This window comes from Panthera onca, chromosome D4 (assembly GCF_046562875.1).
Source record: "Panthera onca isolate mPanOnc1 chromosome D4, mPanOnc1 haplotype 2, whole genome shotgun sequence".
Lineage (NCBI taxonomy): Eukaryota > Metazoa > Chordata > Mammalia > Carnivora > Felidae > Panthera > Panthera onca.
In genome coordinates, this window is record NC_138351.1 from 77,528,474 (window position 1) to 77,551,921 (window position 23,448).

General features: G+C 46.2%; 1 protein-coding gene across 4 annotated transcripts in view; it reads right to left on the reverse strand.

Moving 5' to 3' along the window:
• ASTN2 (astrotactin 2) overlaps window positions 1–23,448 on the reverse strand; it is an 876,482-nt gene that overhangs the window by 740,607 nt on the left and 112,427 nt on the right. For all 4 annotated transcript variants that reach the window (XM_078436555.2, XM_078436553.2, XM_078436554.2 and 1 more), the window contains exon 2: window positions 7,767–7,954. In XM_078436555.2, coding sequence (XP_078292681.2) covers window positions 7,767–7,954 — 188 coding nt within the window. The remainder of the gene's footprint in view (window positions 1–7,766; window positions 7,955–23,448) is intronic.

A 23,448-nucleotide genomic window follows, 5' to 3' on the forward strand; every position in this document is an offset into this window, starting at 1 on the left:
ATACACAGTCCTATCCTGCATCCCAACTGCCTCTGTTCCCCTGTCTAGGTTGCCTCTTGCCATCTCCAGGATTTTCTTTCTGGGCTTGACTGTCGGCCCAGACAGACGGGGTAATCCGGATGGAGAACATCCTTTTTCTAGCCTCATTCTCTCCACCCACAAAATGAAGGTGGGGTTCAGTCTGCTGCCGTATGCAACCGTCCACATGCCCATTCTCTGTAAAGGACTATATACCTCTGCCATTGGCTTTGGGTTGGGCCACACATGTGCTTTGGCCCTGGCCACAGAACATGAGAGAACCCCCTGTCTGAGCACTAGCTTGAAGAAGCGTCCTCGATTTCCACCAGTTCTTTTGCTCATTCCCTCTGCCATGGAGACCAAAGGTCTCAGGCTGGGGCTCCCCTTCGGCCAAAACTGCAGAATGAGAAGACATGCGGAGCTGAGCCACAGAGACCACAGCTGCCAACACGGAAGGCACGTGAGCAAGAAAGCACTGTTTGGTCAGTCACCAAGATTCAGAGCGATTTGTCTGTAGAACAAACATGTGCCAGCTGACTCATCTAGAAAAGTTGGATTCTGCAAGGTCTAAGGTGCTTTGGGCTCCAACATTCCAACCATATTTTATAGCTCCGTCGCTTCTGCGGAAACCTAGCCAAATCCTTTCATGGGCATTGTCTCAGTTCAATGCCATGATTTCAATCTTAATTCCACTTTTACAAATGACCAACCAAGAAACTCAGAGAGGTGAAAACATCCAGACCTCCATAGCTGCTATGAGGAAGACTCTCAGCTTGAAACCCAGGCTCCTGACACCAGACTATGTTCTTTCTACTTCACTATGCTGCATCCCTAAATGCTGTGGGAGATAAGTCACATGTCCTATAGACGGAAGCCATGGCTTATCCTTCTCACCGTCCCGTAAGCCTAGCTACAGACCCTACATGCTTTTAGTACATCCTTGTTGTTGAGGCAAGTCAAACCTGAGCTACCAGGTTCATGTGGCTTGAATTTTTAAAACTTAATGCATGCATCTGTGATTTTTAAAATTCTGCTTTCTTAAAAAATAAACGGGATTCATGTACATAAATACATGTACATAAGTACATAAAAATGTACATGGTGTATCTGTATTGCCCAATCTCATCATGTCCTGCAACTGATAAACGCTTGATGATCTCAACTTATAGATGGGGTTCTTAAGGCCAAGAAGGGAAGTGTGTGCCTACGGTCAGGGAGCAAATGAGTGTGAGGGCTGCGACACCCGAGTCCCAGGCCACAGCTTCACGGCTGTATGTATCGCGTGTTTTTTTTCTGCCGCTATATCATTGTCACCTTTCCTTTTAAAATAATCCCCCTTAGGATGTTTTCCTCACTACTCTACTTTCTGTCCAAAGGCTTTTGGGACCTGCAGTCTGTAATGGCCTGGTTTCCCCTGTCCTGGCTGCCCTGGGCTTTCTTCAATAATATCACTTATAAATAACACAGCAATGGCACTTGATATTGGTGAAATCCATCCCCCCCCCCATACACACAAAATATATGTAGGACTCCTAATGCCCAATACCTCAGAACATGACCTTATATGGAGAGGAGACTGGGACTTTATGGAGGTAAGCAAGTTACAACAAGGTCATTATGGTGGGCCCCACCCAATATAACTGGCATCCTCATAAAAAGTGGAAAAATGTGGATGCAGAGAGAGACACACACACACAGTGAGAATGCCACGTAAAAATCAGAGCTACGCTGTCATAAGCCAAGGAACTACAAGAAGCTGGAACGGATATTTCCCCTAGTGCCTTCAGAAGAAGTGTGGCCCTGCCCACACCTTGATCTCAGAAATCTAGCCTCCAGAAGTGCGACACAACACATGTTAGGTCACTCAGTCCATGCACTTTGTTACGGCAATCCTCGGAAACTAATACGCGAATAAAGGGCAGAGTCCTAACACTTAGGAAGACCCGGCTATGTGTCAGGCGCTAGCCGTATGTGCCTTATGTGAGTCATCTTACAACAACGCCCTCAGGCAGTTACTTCCATCCTCACCCCATTCCAGAAGAGGAAATGGAAGCAGAGGGAGGAAAGATGCCTACATTACACAGCTAGGAAGTCAGTAATGGAGCCAGAACAGGAACCTGGGGACCCCAATCCACAGTTCTTGCACATTAGTTATATTCTCTGTGCCTGCATGTTCTCGAAAGTAGAACAGGAGTTCAACAGGATATCTGCTGAATTGGGATTGTGTAGAGAATTGAGTGAGTCAAATACACGTGACAATACAACACGAAGTGTTTAAACCATGCTTATTAACACTGTTATTTTCAGGGGCGCCTTGGGGGCTCAGTTGGCTAAGCGCCCGACTTCGGCTCAGGTCATGATCTCACAGTTTGTGAGTTTGAGCCCCGCATCAGGCTCTGGGCTGACAGCTCAGAGCCTGGATGCCTGCTTCAGATTCTGCGTCTCCCTCTCTCTCTGCCCCTCCTCTGCTCACGCTCTGTCTCTCTCTGTCTCTCAATAATAAGTAAACGTTAAAAAAAAAAAATTAAAACATTGTTATTTTCAGATCCTTCACTATTTTAACTATTTTCTCATAACTTTTCTAATCGTTGTTTCTCTGAGCGTGGGATCCCCAAAAGTAAACACATTGTTTCAGGTCTCATCTAGAACCTCTAAAACTAGTTATTCAGAGCACTAGTCTTTCATTAACACAACTTAAAATGTGGAAACAGGGGTGCCTGGTAACTCAGTTGGTTTGTGAGTTCGAGCCCCGGGTCGGGCTCTGTGCTGACAGCTCAGAGCCTGGAGCCTGCTTCGGATTGTGGGTCTCCCTCTCTCTGTGCCCCTTCCCCTCCTCAAAAATAAATAAACATTACAAACGTTAATGAAAAAATACATTAAAAAAATAAAATGTGGAGCCACTCTTACCACTTTCGACAATCAGAGTCCATATAGTTGGCTCATTCTGAGCTTGTGGTTGACTTTTTCAAAGGTTTTTTTTTCTTTTCTCTTATTTTCTTGCAGATAGGATTTTCATTGTTAGGTTTAGCAGGCAAGGAAACCACTGCATGATTGAGTGATTAAATCAATGAACTAAGGAATGCATGATATGCTGTGAATGAATAAATGCAATGGTTGGGGAAATGATCTAAAGTCATTTTTCACAGAAAGCTTTAAAAAGAATTATCCCCAAATCACACAAATCCTTTAAACAAAGCTTCTGATTGAGAATGGGAATAATAATTCCTTAGATTTATGTGGCATTTTATAATCCTCAAAGTATTTTTCTATATATTATTATGCCATAGAATTATAGATCTTATAAGTGTGAGAGAACCACACTAGTCATCTAATTTAAGTATTATTTCTCTCAAAATCCTGATGACTAGGGCTTCTACCCTTTGCTTTCCTACCCCCAGAGACAAAGAACTGACTACCCCTTACTCCGTCATCGAGTGCCAGATAGCTCAAACACTTAGAAAGGTCTGTCCTGCCATGGACCGGGGTATTGGGCCCTTATAACCACCCCTTCACTGTGGCCCACCCGTATAAATGGTGGGAGAATGAGGGAAATAACAGTATCTATCCTACAGAGTGTTAGAACAATTAAATGGAATAACCCATGTGCTGCGGCTAGACTGTGCCTGCCATACAGAAAGTCCTCAATGGTGGCAGCCATTAATTTCATGATGCAGGACACTGGCACTTGTAGCTGCATTCGGTACCTAGAAAAACCCTCAGAATTATGGAACATTATCCCAGTTTCACCAATGATGATTTTGATTTGGCCAAAGTCATAAAGCTAGCCACAGAGATACTATTCAATATTGGAGTTGACTTCCAAGTCAAACCCCCGCCCCCTTTAATCTACCCACAGATTCCACACAAGGAGGAGTCTGTGCATGAATCTGCCCATAAGGTCTTATAAATTTAAGCCAACAGCTGATGCAGAGAGAAGAGAAATGGCAGTCTAGTATGCAGAGTAAGGGTGGAGGCTCTGGAATCAGCCTATATAGGGTGAAATACTGGTTTTCCCGTTTAATCTTTGGGTGACCAAATCATATCAAATAGCTACTGAGTTTATTAATATCTCAGGCTCAGGTCTTAACAAACTCAGAGCATGCTGGTTCCATTCCAGAAGGCATGAACTGTAGCAGGTTCTAATGACTGAGCTGGAGCTGGTTACCCTACATGAGTGGGCAGGACGCTTGTCCTGAGAAAAGAGAATGGAGGACACTGACCCTAGAATGATTTGGATCTTCTCACAAACGATTTCAGATCTTCACCAAAGACAGAAACAATGCAAAATTTGATAGACCAGGAGCCATCCTGTCATGAGTAACCATGTGACTTGAGTTTAGAATCTTGGGAAAAGCCTACTCCCCAGAACTGCATTCCTGTTAACCACACAGCCTTAGAAGTCAGTTAAACTCACTGCATCTCCAGTTTCTCATCAAGAAATGGGAAAACAGACTTTAGCCACTGTGAATGCTATTTTGAATGGTTGTTTAGGGGACAGGAAAGCAAACATTCTTTTTGTTCTTGCTGAACTGTGGCCAGACCAGCAAGGACAGATAAGAGTCTAAGCCACAGAGAGGTGTGCTGTCCAGGCCAAGCTCCACTGTCTGTCTGGGGGATCCTGGATGACTTGTAGCCTATATGTGGACCTCAGTTTATCCATTTATGAAATGAATGGTATATTTCATTCAATAAAAGGTATATTAAATCAACACATCTTAAAGTTTTCAATGAAAGTGCCCCTAAGACTTGTACCCGAATGTTTATAGCAGCACTTTCAACAATAGCCAAATTATGGAAAGAGCCTAAATGTCCATCAACTGATGAATGGATAAAGAAATTGTGGTTTATACACACAATGGAATACTACGAGGCAATGAAAAAGAATGAAATATGGCCTTCTGTAGCAACGTGGATGGAACTGGAGAGTGTTATGCTAAGGGAAATAAGTCATACAGAGAAAGACAGATACCATGTTTCCACTGTTATGTGGATCCTGAGAAACTTGACAGAAGACCATGGGGGAGGGGAAGGAAAAAAAAAGTTAGAGAGGGAAGGAGGCAAACCATAAGAGACTCTTAAAAACTGAGAATAAACTGAGGGTTGATGGCGGGGGGGGGGGGGGGGGAGGGATGGCAGGATCGGTAATGGGCATTGAGGAGGGCACCTGTTGGGATGAGCACTGGGTGTTGTATGGAAACCAATTTGACAGTAAATTTCATAAAAAAAAAGAAAAGAAAGAAAGAAAGAAAGAAAGAAAGAAAGAAAGAAAGAAAGAGCCCCTAAGAATAAGAGCTAATGGTCTTAGGTGCCAAGCCCTCTGATACAAGTGGTCGGTGTACGTACACAGTAAGTATTGGTGGAAGCCTCGTTTACAGATGACAAAAACAAGGCACAGAGGAATTTAAAACTTTGTCCAAAATCATCCAGAGTGCTAAGCGGCACAGCAGGACTTTACGCCCAGGCACTCGGGCTCTGGAACCTGTGCTTATGAACCTCCATGTCACCCTACCTCACCTCAGAGAAGCCGGGCTGCCATCAACAAATGTCTTGGGGTTCAAGGTTTCCTGGACATGACTCTATCTCCTGAAGAGAGTAAGGTGAGGACAGGAAAGATCCAGATTTTGGAGCCCTGAAGGTGGAAAAGAACTGGCGGGACCACAAGGTGGTAGCCTTGGGCCACATTAGTGTGAGGGCAGGGAAGATCTGGATTGTGCCAACCTCCACAGGGCCTACTCTGCCAGCCACATCTTGAATTCCAGATTCGTGTGGGTCTTGGTGATTTCTCCTTTCCAAGCTGAACTCACTGAGCAGAATAAAAGGGTGAAGAACACCTACAGTCCTTGGAGACAGAGTGTGATTTAGTGGAAGTAACACTGAACCTGGAAGCAGAGAACATCCATTCAGGGCTCATTTATAATTGAGATTATACCATCTAGGTTACTGGGCTATGGAAAGGATGTAGACAAGTAAACGTGAGGCCAAACCCAGAAAATGCTTAATAAATATTAATCAAAAACGGAGTCTCACTCTCCAACACGAAAAAAGTAAGTCACGCCCCCTCGAGTCTTCTTAGCATCAGATGGTGTCTCATGCCCCGTGAACTCTTGAGCAAGTACCCTGAAACACTTGCACCCCAAAGTTAGCATGCAGGCACTCACTTGGCTTGGCATGTGGCTGCATCATTTGCAAAATATATATATGGGAAAAGTCTATCGCACTCACTCCGTGAATAACACAAAGGCCTTGATTTGTTTTTCCACGTGATAAGCATGCGTTAGGTCCAAAATTAACACTGCTGTCTGGCTGGGGTATGTGTGTGTTTTTCCAAAAAGAGAAAACTTCCAAGCTCTTACTCAGCCCTAATCAGAATGTCTAATGCACAGTGTTAGGTGAAGAGGAACCAGGAGACTGGAGACCAAGAGCAAAGGTCTGTCCCCAGTCCAGATTCTCAATAAATGTTGCTGACTGTTGAATGGAAAATACAGGAGTGCACGGTAGTGCTGCTTTGCTGAGTGGCCTTATGCCAAATTCTTCACCTCTCTGAGCCATACCTTTCTCACGTGTAGATTGGGAATCACATCTCCTATCCTTATGCATTCGGCAGAGCCGTGCTACAAGAGAAAATAATGGCTTGAAGAGTGCAAAGCACTATGGGGATGTCACTTGTAGCTATTATCAGATCTCTTCTTGAGCCAATTAGACCCTGTACATTCTGCATAATGAATTTGTTTTTTCCTATCTACCATGCAGAGCCATTAACTACAGCTTTTTGAAGAAACCATTAATATGAGCCTACATACATTTTAGACCACCATTCAAGTGATTTAAGCCCTAACAGCCTTCTCTGAAGAGAGAGCAGACTCCAAGAGCTCCAGGTCATAGGGCCGACAGAGATGGAAGACCACTTCACCTCTCTGTGCCCGTAACTTCATCTCTCACATGGAGGTGACATGCCTGACTCCACGCATTCTTGGTGAGAATGCAATGAGATAATGTCCTTAAGTGTGCCCTGCACAGTGCTTGACACACGCTTGGACAGTCAATAAATTCTTGCACTGAGAGAAATAGTGTGGAGGACATAGTTCAGGCTTTGTAGTCAGACATGCTTAGGGGTTCGAGTGCCCAAGAGCATCTCTGTCTCTTACCAGCTATGTGACCTTGGGTAAAGTTTCTCTGCCCCCGCAACTCAATATTCGCAACTACAGCAGGAGGGTAATGGAGGGGCTTCGACGTGTGACTGTGGCTAAGCCTAGCCCAGCGCCAAGGGTCACCATGTACGATCTACACTGCAGAGGGTATTGTGAGGGTCAAAGCACCTGGCCTATGAAAGGCACTTGGGAAAGGGCAGCCCTGCTCCAATTCTGTTCCGATTTTGTTTGTTCAGTCATTCCTGGAAAGGCCAGTTGTATTTTGGAGCACTGAACCTCAGCCCTCGGTGGAACAGGCCAAGCACGTGACAGATGTTAAACAGCTATTCCCAGAGATGTCGGCCAAAAGGCCAAGGAGCTGGAGACCCTTTATTCTCTTCTCTGAAGCACAATTAGTTTGTCACAGCTGACAGATGATGGATGGGTATGCATCAGTCCAAGTGACACCACAGAATTCACCTGACCTTCTGTTTATCATTCTAACCTCTTGCACTCAGCCAATTTCTTCCACCTGCCACTGGCAACCCCGGCCTCCCTCCACAGTCTCCCCAACTCACCCTCTCCATCCCCTAGCACCTTACGGCATTCCCCCTCACTCACCATCACAGAAATGTGGAGAATGTGCATCTGCTCCTCTACAATCTCTGAAGGCTCCTGGAGCGTGGGCGCCGTGGCCCGGGCCAGCTGCCCGGCACTGCTCATGGAGACGTGGAAATACAAGGTGCCATTCTCGAGCCATTGCTGTCTCCAGTGCACCAGCGAGATGTCCGCCGCCGTGCCAGACATCTCTGTAAGACAAGACCAAAGGCGCCGGGTGAGCGGCATTGTCTGGGCCTCGGTTTTCCAGGGAGGGAAAGAGCCACACATGTTCAGGAGATCAGAAGGCACCTACTTTGGATGCCTTTCCATCCATCAAATCTATGAGCCGGACACCATCGCTTCCATTTGTACGTGGTCAACCGTGGCCAAGAATCTCCCTAAGCCACAAAGTGTAAGAGACAGAATTTGAACCCGGTCTGTCTGGGGTCCTTGTGTATAGCACCATCCATGATAAGGCAATTCCGTCCATTCAATCAAAGTGAGCAGAATCAATCTAAGCAAGAGATTCAAGAGTTTACATTCTCCTGAGGCCATGGAACTAGAAGACGATGAAGGGAAGACATCTCCATCCATGAGAAGAGCAGGTGTTTAGAGTGTGAATTCTTTAAAAGCTGAGTTGGAAGCGTCAGGGCATCACTGCAGAACCCCAGAGCTGGAAAGGCCCAAGAGAACATGTGGCCCAGCCTGGGTGCCTCAGAATTACTCTTTATAGGAAAGGAGCTTGGCAAGTGGGTTGTTCTGAGCCTATTTCTCCTGCTTCAGTCAGAGAAGCCCCATTTTTTGCTAGTGTATATACTGCACCCCCAGCAAGGGAGTGTTGGCACAAAGTTTCCATGACTTAAAAATACTTCAAAAGTCACTGCCCTACACTAATGTTCTCCTATGACCAAGGGGAAGTTAGAACCTCCTAGCAAGCTACAGTCACCTGACCTCTAAATTATTATTTTAATAGTACTTCCATTCAGTACCAACATAGCCTCTTATTAAATAAGAAGGGTGACAGCATTAGCTTTCAGGAAGTGTCCTTGTACTGGAGGCACCTGGCTGGCTCAGGCAGTAGAGCATGCGACTCTCGAACCTGGGGTTGTGAGTTTGAGCCCCCGCTTTGGTGTAGAGATTGCTTAAAAGAAGTGTCCTTGTACCAAGATCATACAATCTTTTCATAATGTTGCCTACTAGAGGGAATATGTCCCTGGAAATGTCCTAGAAGGACAAAGGCCTATCAGGGTGTCTTATGAAGAAAGGGGAAGGTTGCTAGTGTTCCAGGACTTCACTCAAGTGAGGGTTACCGTAGGAGACAGAAACACTCCATCGTAGACAAGTAGCTGTAATGATGTCTGGAGCTTGGAGCTCTGCACTACAGAGCTGACCTAGGGGTCGTATTCCCATAGTCACCAAAGACCTCATATACGTGTGTGTAGACACACACACACACACACACACACACACACACTTAAGGAGGGTTGGTGGGGAAACAGAGTTAGAACTTCGTTTCCAGTCAGCTCTCCCTATGCCCCACTACAACCCCCGCCATGTCTGGCGACACTGAAGGAAACAGAGTCACCTTGAAGAGATGATGTTTGCTCACCAAATTCTACTGAATTATTCTTGCATCGTCCACCCCCCATAGACTAACTCCTTGAGGTTCACAATCAACAGTCCTTAGGGAAGAGCATCTGGCACTTGATAAGTGCTATAAAAAGTCAGCTATTAATATTTATTATCATTATTATTATTAACAGGCACAGGATCTAATTTACCCTTCAGCTGCTCTGAAAAAAAATCCTTGAGACATCCTTGACTGCTTGCTTTCTTTCCCTCTCCTCCTCCAGTCCACCAGGAAATCCTTCAAAAGCCACCCCAAAGTCCCTTCCCTTCTTGGCTCCTCTCTTGCAACCACCTGGGCCAAGGTACCACCCTCTCTTGCCTGACTTACTACAAAGCGCTTCCTAACTGGACTCCATTCTTGCCTCTCTGCTCTTCTGTCCATTCCCACACAGAAACCAGAGGAGCCCTGCCAGAACCTGTTAGCTCCCATCAGCCCTCAGCGCCAAACCCTCAACAGCCTCCCACCTCATTCCAAGTAAAAGACAAGGTGGCCAGAACATAGGAAGTTACAAGTCCAAGTGAACACCTACCTGGGCTGCACTAAGAGTTGAGCAGGGCTGGAGACCATCACAAGGACCCTAAGAGCTCACTGTGGGGCGCCACGGGAGAGGCTGGCTGGGTGGCCAGTCTGTGAAGCGGGCCTCTTACCAGCACCTTCTCTCCACACACCGCCCCACCTCCTGGCCTCAGCACCCGAAGCCCTGGCAGCAACATCTCTGGCAGCCAGCCAGCTGGGCCGAGGCAAGGTGAAGACATGGTAAATGGCCTTGCTCAGTACCTCACTCGTATTTCTCCCAGGGCATTAAAGCCTATAACCAGAGGCCCAGAGAACCCACAGCTACAAGCTGCCTCTGGAAATGGCTGCCTCTCATTCAGCAGCTCCAGAAAAAAAGGACCCCCATGCCAATGGACCACCAGGCACTTACAGTGCCACATCTGATCGACACAGCCTGGGACAGGGGAGGCAGAGTCAGTGAAGGAGGGCTGGCTGAAATCTGCACTCTTCACTCCTGGAGCTCTCCCTCCCCAGCCTGTGCTCAAAATCCCACCATTGAAGAAGCCTGTCCGCCTCATGTTCAGATTAGGAAACGGAGGGTCACAGAGGGTGAGTCACTCACTTAAGGCTACCGGTGAATGCATGCCCAGATGGACCCAGTGGACTTCCAGTCCACACAATTTCTACTATGCCGGAAGCTCTTACAACATCTCCTTTTCCTTGACTAAATTAGCCCATGAACCAAAACTAGATTGAGCTCTTTGTTTGCTACAGCGATGAGTGCACAGTCAGCAGACAGTAAACGTTAAATGATAATAACAGTGTGTGAAACACAGTAAATATTGAATCACAGAGATCAGCTCTGGACTCACTCTATTACAAAGGAAGGAAGCTGTTGCTGAGGCGGGGAGGAGGGCCATGGAGCCTCAAAGAGAAAACCACCTTGGCGGAAGCAGAAGGCCTGATCATTCATTCCCTCATTCATTCATTCCCTCATTCATTCATTCCCTCATTCATTCATTCATTCATTCATTCATGCTTGTGTTTGTTTATTCACTCATTCAACACACTTTATTGAGGGCCTACTCAATTGTGAGTACTTTAGTAGTTCAGAACATGGAGTGAAATGAGGCATAATCTTGCCTTCAGGAAGCTCAGTCCTTTCTTTAGTGGCAGAAATTCTACCCACTGCCCATCTGGCATCTCCCTGCCCACACATGCACACACTTTCCATTTATTGTGGCCCAGAATCTGCGCATTACTCTGACCGATCCCCTCCTCACGTGCTCCAGCCCTGCAAACTTACAACCGTTACTCAAACAGACAAGGCTTACTCTTACTCTTGTCTCAGGAAAGAAGGACTCTTTCTCCTGCCTGTCTGACACTCTCCTCCCAGACCCTGCAAACCACTTTCTCCTCGGTGTTAGTCTCCCTGACCAAGTGACACCTGTTCAGAGAGGCTCTGCCAGTTTTAGCTAAAGTTCTCTCTACACACATCACACTCTCTGGTATCCCCTTTACAAAAACTTGTTATAGCACTTATCACTATTTAAATTAATCTTGTGCATTTTCTAAGTTTATCTATTTGAGAGAGAGAGCATACATGAGCACTAGTGGGGGAGGGGCAGGGAGACAGAGAATCCCAAGTAGGCTCCACGCTGATAGCACAGAGCCTGACACGGAGCTCAATCCCACAAACTGCGGGATCATGACCCGAGCCAAAATCAAGAGTCGGATGCTAAACCAACTGAGCCACCCAGGTGCCCCAATCCTATGCATTTTCTTAAACATGTATTTAATGCCTGCCTCTCCAGGAGAGCAGGGATTTCCTGCCATATCTCACGTACTTTTAAAAGTGCGCAACGCATAACAAGTGCTCAAGAAAAAATTACTGAATTGCCAATGATGAATACATGCACACACACATATCCATAATAAGATTACGGAGGTAGAGTTTAACCTCACTAGAGTATTAAAGAAAGAGTAAGTAAGCTCCACTGGGAATCTGAAGGTGGGACAGGACTCTCCTAGCTTAGAGACAAGGAGCCACTCTAAAAACATGGTGACACGAACGTTGCAAAGAATGGGCATATTGTTGGCCTTCAGAGCGAGGAGGCATGGAGATGGGCTGGGCAGTTGGGTATTTCAGGGTACTAACACTGCATGTGCAAGTAGGAGTGTGGTGGGATGTCAGCTGGAAATGTACTTCAGACACAGGGTTAAGGGCTTTGAGTCCCTAGCGACACAGTGTACTCTCTTCTGCATGCGGTCAGGAATCAGCAAAGTACACTTGATCAGAGCACCAGTCCTGTGTCCATTAAAAACAGGTCAAAGAAATACTAGCATAACCAAGGCCAGCTCCTGAAATTCCCCGCTGATTGATTTTCCAATTGCATTTTCCCCAACCTCTTCCCCTAGCCCTTCCATATAAACATTTCATTGAAGTCTTCAAGTCACATTACAATCAAACTTAAAGCAAAAGGGGGACTAAACGCATTTGGTTGGGAACCAAGACGATTCCCATAAAGGCAGATTATGCTGACATGATGAATATAAAACGAAACAGCAGATATTAAAGTAGGAGAATTGGTGCACCATGCCTTCCGGCGGTAGGCTGACTCCACTGCCTGCCTCCCTCCCACCTCGGATAGCCTGGTTTTATATTGGAATCATAAAGAAACACAGGGACTGCCTTTTCACCTTTCTCTGTTCTCCCCCCATGGGCTGCAACTCGTGAAATATTCAATAGGCTCAACCACCCCGCTAAAGCCAAGTGAGCGGATCAGCCTTCATCAGTGATTCTGGGTAGACCACCATCCTGCCTCAGCAGCCACAGATGCCTTTCAGCCTCCTGGAAAAGAAATAAAAATTCCCGAAGGCGTGTTGTGCTTTTAATTGGCTTGTTCTTCCTAATCTATGGCACTCATTGTATTTTTATTTAATTCCTGAAGGTCATTATGAAAATAAGCAGCACTTCTGATCACCAGCCATCTTGGTAACATCTCCCAAGTGGCTAACTAACCCTCCGTCAGATTCCACAGCTCCAGCTGACCCTCCAGCAGATTATTCGCAGAAGGCCAGAGAGCGCTTCTGATGAGTTTGCAAATGGCCTTTGCTTCGCTGAGGGAAAGCAGACATTACGTGAGATGAACTCACTGCCTAGGTACAAAGAGTTGAGAAAGGTAGAGATGTTAACTTCCATCATCCTTGCCATTAGCTGTCCCAAAATTCATGGGGGCGGGGGTGGGTCATCTCTACACAGCAAGTCCTGCTGAGTGCTTAGGAAATATATCTCAAACACACGCCCTTCCTTTCATGTCTACAATGGTTGCCTTAATGCAGACCTTTATCATCTCTCTTGTGGAATACTTCAAATGGCCTTGTGCCAGTCAGGGTCTTATCACAGAAGAGAAGACACACTCAGTAAGGTCGCTGAGAAGGGACTGTTTACAAAGCCTTTGGAAGTATATTAGTCAGGGTCCTCCAGAGAAATAGAAGCAACAGGATATACATATATTTATATAAGAGAAAAAGACTTACTACGAAGGGTTCGTTTCTATGGTTATGGAGGCTAAGAAGTCCCAAATCTGCCATCTTCAAGAAGGAGAGCTAGTGGCACAGTCCAGTCTAAACCCAAAGTCCTGAGAACCAAGGGAGCCAATGGTGTAAATCTCTCAGTCTGAGTCCAAAAGCCCAAGAACTGGAAGGGCTAATGCCCAAGGGCTGGAGAAGATGGGGTATCCTGGCTCAAGCAGAGAGCAAATTGTCCTTCCTCTACCTTTTGGTTCTGTTCAAGCCCTCAACAGGTTGAGCGATGCCTGCATTGATAAAGGCCTTTCTCCTTTCCTTGGTCTACGGATTCAAATGTTAGTCTCTTCTAGAAACACGCTCAGAGACACATCCAGAAATAATGTTTTACCAGCTCTCTGGACATCCTCTAAACAAAGTCAAATTGCATAAAATTAATCAACACAGACAGGATTAAGGTAAACCAGTGATGAAGCACCTCAAGGTTGACAACAGCAAGGAGCTGTCACCACCCTAGGCCCAAAGGGGCAAGGGGAGGGGTATTTATAAAACCACGAAACAGCCACAGTTGTAGGAAAGGGTTGCCAGACAGGAGTTGTGGCCTTCAGTAGAATAACTCAGCTACTGACAAGGCATGGCCCATCATGGGAATGGTGGGGTAATAAATACTCCAACCTCACTCTCCTTTTACCTGCTAATCTCTTGCAGGTGCCTTCCATGGGCGAATTCCAACCAAACACCCAAGGCAGAGCAATTCATACAGGTCAGTCTTCCAGGGCCCTCCGCAAGGAGGAAAGGGTGAAGAGTGGATCTTAGGGAGTCAGTGGAGACTACCTAGAAGGCCCCAACTGGTATGCCTACCTCCAGGTTTCCTTCCAACCATCATGCAAATAGCTACCAGGATTAAATTTCAAACTTATAAATCTGACCACATCATTCCCTTGCTCAAAATCTTTCAATGGCTCCCGATTCCCCTCAGGATAAAACCTAATTTCATGAGCCCAGCACCTGAATTTCTCCTCTGCCTTACCCCTCTTCACTCCTTTCCCTACACTTACACATTAAATCTGATCAAATATTTATGTAATCTCCACATATAGTGTACTCTTTCCTAATTCAATGTCTTTGAAGATGCCTTTTTTTTAAGGCCAAGAGAAATCAGTTTAATTTTATAACACATCATTTCGTTGCCTCAACTAAAAATGCTTCTTCAGAGTCTGGGAGAGCCTTCCCTACTCAACCCCATCCCCTGCTCTAGAAGATTTCCATGACCCCCATATGAGCTAGAAGTTCCTTTACGCTTCTATAAAGAGGAAGTATTGCATGCTATATAATATCATAGACCCTGAGAGACCAACGCCTTGAATTTGAACAACAGCTCCCCTGTGCTCAAGCTGGGGGTCTTTGGATACACTTTTTACCTTATTTATGCCTCAGTTTCTTCATCTGTCAAATGAGGATAATAATAGCAGCTGCTATTATAGAAATAGAGCTATTTTTCTGCTATTATAGAAATAAATAAAACACCTCATAGAGTTATTTTGAGAATTAAATAAAATAGCACAAAGTAGTTTTTAACCTTCATCTTGATCCTCAGTAAGCATTCCAGTTACATTTGTTACATATTACTTCACACACATAATTATAGCATCCTATTTTACCACTGTCTTGGTCTTTGCTATTTATCTATGCAGCATTTGGTATTTACCTATGTTAAAATGTGTTTATACAGCTGACCTCTCTCTTATTCAACACTAGTACAGGGACACTTCAGAGCCATTTGTGTACCCGAGTGCCTGAGACAGTGGCCGAATGCAGGGCAGAAGGCTCCACAAATGTGTGTTGAGTTGAACTGAGTTGTCCCTGTATCTGAGTTCAAATGGGCATGGAGAGGATGGAGAGAAGAAATGCCAACTGAGGACAGCAGCGATGGCTTGATTCCCATATAACAACACTACAGAAATTTACTTAACATCTGGCTCAAGTTTAGGCGCCCTGGAGAATGCAAATGAAGAGAAAGCCTTCAAACGTTCAGGGTGTTTGCATTTCTGATGGAGACAGACAAGAAGTTTATATAGAAAATAGATAATCTTATGATTCTGTTTAGACATAAGTATGCGTGTATACGGCTGGGAAGAAATATACTGCAACAAAATACACTGCAACATCAAGAATAGTGCTCTTTAAATGGTGGGATTGGAGGTGATTTTAATCATGATCTGATTCATTTTCCTCTACATTTTCTACATTGAATATATATTACCTCTGCATCTGCTAGAGGCAGATACATGCTCACTTTAAAGATTCATTTAGTCAACCAACTTTTTCTGAGATCTGGCATTGAGGAACTCTATCCTCGGGAGCTTGGGCCAAGGAATGGAGAAAAAGCATGCTATAAATAACTATAAATCAAAGTAGAAAGCTTAAAGGAGAGGAGATGACTTCTGGCTGGATCTAGAAAGTTTCTTTGTGGCGGAGCCTTAAAGGATGGGCAAGATTTCAACAAGTGGCCGTGTGGCAGAGGGCACTGTAAATGGATGAATGGCACAAAGGCAAAAAGACAGGATTGCAATGCAAAAGGGGGTAGTGGGAGGAAACCAGCAGAAAAAGCAGAGAGGGTCATCAGTGCAGAGGGAACAGAAGGATATAGCAAGTCTGCAGAGAGGAAAGTAAAGAAGGGGCTGCCTTTACCTACGGGCTATCTCCCAGAAGAATAACGAGTATGAGGCCCCACTTGGGACTCCTTCATACAATCAGATCAGGCCCTAGTTGGGAGGTAAATGAAGCTCTCCAAATACCATAAATTAAAATGACAGGATAAATGGATGGCTGATGAATGGGTGGATGGATGGACAGATCCTCGTCTTTCTAACCTAATCGATAATCACACAGTCTGGATTTGTGAAAAGAACACTGAATCTGGAGTCACATGCTGAGGTTTGCATGATACTTCTCCAACAACTAGCTAGTTTACCTGAGGACAAGTCAGAAAGCCACTATGATTTTCTTTCTTTATTTGCAAAGTGTGTGTGTGGTGGGAAGGGTCCCCTACTATCCTACTTATATCACACCTGACACAGAATTAAGAGAAAACAAAGCCATGCCTAGCAATGTGCTTAGAAATCTCGAAAATCTCAGTTAGTCCTAAAAGCAAATGCCATCACTGCCCCCATCATTCCAGAATATAGCTTCCACGGGGCACCCAGCTGGCTCAGTCGGTAGAGCATGTGACTCTTAAATCTCAGGGTTGTCAGTTCAAGTCCCACATTAGGCGCAGAAGTTACTTAAAATAAAATTCTTAAAAAAATATATAGCCTCCATAAATATGACTGTCTAAAATGTGTCAGGCACAGTGCTAGGTCCCGCAGATTAGGTAAATCAGTCTCAGTGCCAGGTCCCACAGATTAGGTAAAAAAGACCAATTTGATTGCTGCCTTCCATTCCAGATGAATGTTCCTCCATGGCCACTATCCAGCAACAATGGCCGTATTTTCCTCTTGCTTCAGTTTCATCCATTTATATATATACATACATACATATATTTAATGTTTATTTATTTTTGAGAGAGACAGAGACAGAATGCGAGTGGGTTAGGGGCAGAGAGAGAGGGAGACACAGAAGCAGAAGCAGGCCCCAGGCTCCGAGCTGTCAGCACAGAGCCCGACATGGGGCTCAAATTCACAAGCTGTGAGATCATGACCTGAGCTGAAGTCAGACACTCAACCGACTGAGCCACCCAGGCGCCCCTCATCCATTTATATATTAATCATTCATTCATTCTTGGTACAAGATTGCGTCTGTCTAGGTAACTGCTATCCTCAGTCCTTAGCATGCAGTAGGTGCCCAACAAATGTTTGTTGAATAAATGCATCACTCAACGCACATTTCAGGAGTTCGCTGCCCTCAAGAAAATCACAATCTAGGAGAGCAGGAAAAGGAAAATCAATGAAAGTGACAATCCTGTTGCACCGGTCATGAGAGAGTATGCACGGGGTGTCACAGGAATGTATGTGAGGGGTGACTTAATGCTCATTTACCAGGGGTCTGGACAAGGTAAGCAGGCAGAGTCTATAATCTGGACATTTTATAAGTCTAAGCGATCCTGATGTCAGACCAGGTTAAATGCCCCCAGGATGCATCACTGAGGTACGTGGATTGGGAGTTCACCTCGGCGGGGTAGGGGGATAGGGGGTAGAAGATGGAGAGACAGCAGGGGCAGGGATGCAGCCAGGGGAACGGCACTTGGACGAGGACACCCCAGGAGTACCTCAGACCCTCTCCTTCCTCACCCCCATTTGTCAGTTCATCTATGCCTTTGCCCCCAATCTGCCCCTCTCAATTCCTTGGAGAACTGTGTCTTTGGCAAAAACAAAAAACAAAAACAAAAACAAAAAACAATACCTGCTTTCCCTGGCCACCCAGTGGAGATAAATAATACAGTTATATCCAGGTAAATAAGGGAGAGGAAGAGAATTAAGAGTTATTGGCAAGGGAGAAAAGCACATCATTTCAGATTCTATTTGAAAATAGATGGATAGTTGACAGAACTGAATCTTATTACTCCTGGTTACTCTCTCCTGAAGCATTTACCTCCCTCCCTTGCTGCATTTTTTCACCTGGTCTTTCTTTGTCATTTAGCTTCACTATTTGCTCTTGGTTTCTCTGTGTATTTGCTCTCTCTTTCTTTCTTTTCCTTTCTTTTCTTTGCTTAATGCATCCAAACAATCAATGAATTTTTTTCTCTCCCTCCCCTATTTCACAACATTGCAAATGGATGTGGAGAGGGAGCCCAAAGAATGCGGACAGGGACTAACTTTCACCAATACCCACTCATGTGTGCCAGACACTCAGCTAGGGGCGGGAAACCCACATAAATAAAGGACAGAGTAGGACATCCATTGTTCAGCTGTGCTACCTGAGGACTCAACAGGTGACTGGATTCTCCCAAGATCTTCCCTCTAGAGCATGGCAGAGCGGGAATTCAAGCTCTGGTTTCTTGATTCCAAATCCAGTGTTCTCCCCACTGTCCTAACTGGGCTGAGAAAAGGAGTTTGCATATTTGAGTAAAAAGATGGAGGGACCAAGTCCACACCGGGGGTATGCCAGGAGTACCAGGACAGCACCTCCCAGTCAGCCAGGTGCTCTGTCCCATATATCCCATCATGATGGAGTCATCTGCAGGGTGAAGTGTTGCTGTTGAGCCCTCTGTTTTTAAAATGAAAATCTCTCCAGGGAGAGGTATATGAAGCGTTCTGTCTTGGGGTGAAGTAAATTTTTAAAACCACTTTGCTCCTTCCTGCTGAGCGACCTTTAGCAAGTTAGGTTTATCTCCCTAAGCTTCACTTGCCTCATATGGAAAATGAGAGTCATAAAAGCAATCTCTGGGGCACCTGGTGGCTCAGTCAGTTGAGCGTCAACTCTTTATTTCGGCTGAGGTCATGATCTCATGGTTAGTGGGATCAAGCTCCATGTTGGGCTCTGTACTGACAGCGGGAACCTGCTTGGGATTCTCCCTCTCCCTCTGGCCCCCCCTCCCTGCTCTCACAGGCTCTCTAAGGAAATAAATTAATAAATGATCTATTTTTTTTAAAAGGCAATCTTTAACAAATGTCCTGAGAATTAAGAAAGATGCCTATTTGAAGGAGCCAGCACTGCATTCAGCACCTGCAAATTCCCTGACAGCTGTCTGTCTTCTTGTCACTCTGCCTATCTCACCACTGTCAAGACAAGAATCAGGTTGTTTCGAGAGCAGTGGGGGACGGCACAGTACAGAATACAGAGAAGGAGGAGGCAGAGGTTAAGCGTCCCGCTTCACTTGGAAACAGTGTCCACGACCCTGTGGCCTAGTCCCTAGTATCCACACCCCCCACACACCCTTTTTAAGTCACCTCTACTGGCTATGACCTGGAATCACAGAAAACCTCACATACAAATGAGTACCAAGTGATGGAGATCGATGATCTAATCCACCATTTTACTGACCAGGAAATGGGGACCATAGAGAGGTACCAACTTGTCCTGAATTACACAGCCTCATAATGCAATGCTCTTCAAGGATTATAAGGGGGCTTGACACAAAGATTTGGGGAGGGGGTAGGACAGAGCTTTACAAAAGGTGGAATCTCCCTGACTCCTAAGAGTGGTTTACCACTAAGGAGGGAGGGTGTAGAATTCCCTGTAACTCCAGCGCTCCCTCCACCCGGCCTAAAGATGCTACCATGATGGCTCCTTAGGTCTCTGTTGCTGAGTCTGACTTGTCAATCCCCAACCTCCTTACTTCAATCCAGAGGGTTCCCCATCTGAGAGACACAGGCTTGGACTCACCCCTGACAGGTAATAAAACGTAATGTGTCAGGAGAGCATGGCACCACGCAATGTTGTGGCCAAGGGAGGAAAAAGGAAACTTGTAAAATCCCACAACCGAACAGAAGCGAAGAGGGTGAACATACCTGCCCCTGACTCCAGCTATTTGCAGTAGGGTGGGAGAGTTGGACATGAAGAAATCCCTTCACGTGATTAATTCATCCCAGTGCCAGACGCTGGCCACCCGCTGCCTCTGTATCCACACCACAGTCCACTGGCCCTGAGCAGCATCACGGCCTCTCCGTTCTCGTCCACACTGCACTTCCTGCCTGAAATGCCCGAACCTCTCCTTCTGCAACACAGACGTCATCCCCCTTCAAAATCTCGCGGAGATGACCCCTCCGAAAAGCTCTGTCCAAGATGCCCTCTCCCTCCTCTGAGCTCTAAGCTCCTCTGGTACGTTTCTATTCCATTCCCTGGTTCACTAACCTCACCAGTCTGCAATTCTCATTTCCTTTGCTAGCTCATGAGACTCTTCTGGGCCAAGAGTGGCTATTATCTCCTCTATTTCCCTCTTAGTAGCTCAGTCTTCTTTTTAATAGCAGGTGCTTGATAACTATGGGCCAATGCAAGATTCAAATCAAGGTCCAAGAGGGTGAGACTTCCAACTCCAATTTCACAGATGGGAATACTGAGACACAGTGGGTGGAAAAGTTACTTAGAGACATTGAGACCCAGAAGTGGGAAGAACCAGGTGAAGCCTAAGAATATATGGGTCCACCTGTCCCCTAACCTCACCCCTATCCCACCACAGAACACCTGAAGCATCTATCCAAACAGCCCCAACTTGCCCCAACTTGCATTACATGGCATGTGATGTGGTCAACTCACGACCAGTCAGCATCCTGTGCCTTGCCTAGGTCTCCAATTGCGTCATTCCCTCCCCACTGCCCTGCCTATAGAAGCATGCCCCCATGCTCTTGTTCACGCGCTTCCCTCTCCCCCAAGGCTGTTCTCGCTCTTTGTTGTCGATGGATCTTCAGGACTCAGCTGTAAGTAGACCCAACAGTCAACAATTCGTCCCCTTACGTCTACACCTGTGCAATGTGACACTGCAGATCCCCATCAAGAGGTGAGTCTATCCCACTTCCCTTCGAATCAGAGTTGGCTGCTGGACTTTCTTTTGGCCAAAAAGACAATGCCAAATATGACACAAGCAGGGACTTGAAGAAAAGTGCCAGGGTTTGCTCTCTCTTGCCGTACTTGGAAGCCCTCAAACTGCCATGTGATGGAGCGTGGGATAACATGCTGGGTGATGACAGAAACATAGCCCATTTTCCCAGGTGGAGAGAAGCCTTCCCGGACCATCAGCTCCTGGAAAAACCGCCAGCTGACCACAGACACACGAGAAAGCCTGGCAGAGATCTGCCAAGGCCAGCAGAAGAACTTAGCTCAACTAAGCTCAGCCCAAACCACCAGCCCCACGTAATTATGAGCTAAAAACCCGCTGTAAGCCATTAAGTTTTGGGTGTTTTGTTACACAAACACAGATACCTGGAAGAACAACTCAATGTCACTCCCTTTGTGAAGGCTCCGTGCCCCCAATGCTGGGGTCGGGAGCCCCTCATCCTTTCACTGCTGTGCTTATCACACTGTATTGTAATCACTGCTTTGGTTATTTCACACCTCACCTACCCTCTGCTCCCTGAGTCTCCAAGCTTCTTAAAATGAAAGGCCTGCTCTCCCTTGCTGCCTGCTATCTCCCTAACACCCAACTCAGAGTAGGTGCTCAATGGGCATGTGCAGAACATAAGGCATGGCCTCAGAAAACTCCCCCCAGGCGGGGTCCTGCCACATCGTCCTCAGCCCCATCTCCTCCTAATCAAAATATCCATGGCCCTGATTTGAGAGAGTGCGTGGGTATGGACTGGCTCCCAGCTGCACAGCTTCGGAAGCATAATCTGCCCCTATATTCCTTAAATAAGCCCCGTGCCTGTTCACGGTGGCCTTGATTATTATTCAACCTCTACTCCATTACCCTTATTTATAACACTGCGATGGAGCGCAGCCCCAGGCCGGTGGCGGGATGATTACAGGACGCTTTTGACTTGCAATTCCACACCATTCAGTCCAATTTAGACCCGCCACAGATGGTGCCCTGTGGCAGGCAAGGGACATGAGAGGATACCAGGCTGGAGGTGGGGAGGAGGGAAGGACCCTCTTGATTTTCTGAGTGCACCAGAGGACAGTGAGGAAAAGTCTCAGACTGTCCCTAATGTCCTTCATGACCTGAACAGTGAGCACCCGAATGATGGCAAATCATGCCCTTCTCCAACAGCGTGGGGCACAAGAACTCCTGTGACCATTACTGGACATCTCTCTTTTTTTTTTAATCATTTGATTTAAATGCCAGACTCCCCAGTGAGATGATGGAATGCTGGTCCCATACTGCCAGGCTAACAGTCAGGAAAGACAAATTCCACTCTGGTCTTGGCTCTGTGACCCTACGGGAGGCATTTGTACCTCTGGACCTCAGTCTTCTCATCTGTCAAATGGGAGGACTAATTTGTCTCCTGACTCCTTCCCTAGGTCACTGCAGAAAATAAAGGGAAATATTTATGAGAAGGTACTTTGCATAAAACATTCTCTGGGCCACGGTCATAGTTATGGCTCATGCTAATCAACCTAATATAAGATGTCTGGAAAACCAAAACTACATGGCTCAAAGGGAAAGGCTAACATCCCTCCCATTTTAAACACCCCAGCTCCTTACCGCAGCGTAGGGTCAGGGCTGGGTCTCTAAAACCGGTTACCTGCGCCCCCACCCCTGCCACTCTGTTTAACTGAGGAACATGGCAGAAGTCACCCAACTTCTCAAGGTCTCACTTTCCTCATAGAAACTGGGGAGAATAGCATCATAATCATCACTGGAGTGTGAGTGTCAGGAAGGCAGGGATTAGGCCGTGTCCCAGTGCCTTCAACAGTATCTGCTATAATGTAGCCACTTAATCTAATAGAATGACTGGCATTCGTTAAGTGCTTATTGTATGCAAGGCTCTGTTCCCAGCTGTTTGCACAGATTTTCTCATTTCGTCTTTCCTATATCCCTATGACTTGTGGATAATAATAAACCCACATGCACACAGTGCTGAGGTACCATGTGAGCACGAGACCTGGCACCCGGCTTGGCTCAATAAGGTTGTAGCACGGCACACTGGGACTCCTATACCGCCTCTCCTGTGCTACACAAGTGCATGGCTTTTACTCCAGTTAACAGAGACATTGGGGATTGCTTGCTCTGAAGCACTGGGGTCTGCCTTTGATTGTAAATTGCCAGACAACGGGTACCATGACTGTCCAATGACCTCTTCAGAGCGCTGTGGTTAACAACCCAGAATATCATCAGGGTGTAGGACTAGAAGTCATGACCTCTGCACTGTCATGTCCCCCGCCCCCCACCCCCACCTCACCTTGCTGGCTCTGCTTCCAGAACCACAGAAACCAAACTGAGACTGAGCCACCTCAGCAAACGTTCCTGGGGAGCTGCCACTTCGCCAGACCCTTGGCTGGAGCATACAAGCACCATTGCCCTGAATCTCCACTTCTCGTTTAGACTCAAGAAAATCCAAACTCAGGGAGAACAGGGAGGTGTCCTAGATTACACAGTAAGGCGGGGACTGGGCCACCAAGAAACCAGGCTCTTAACCTCAAGGACAAACGTGTACTGCACCAGCCTCCTGGCTCCAC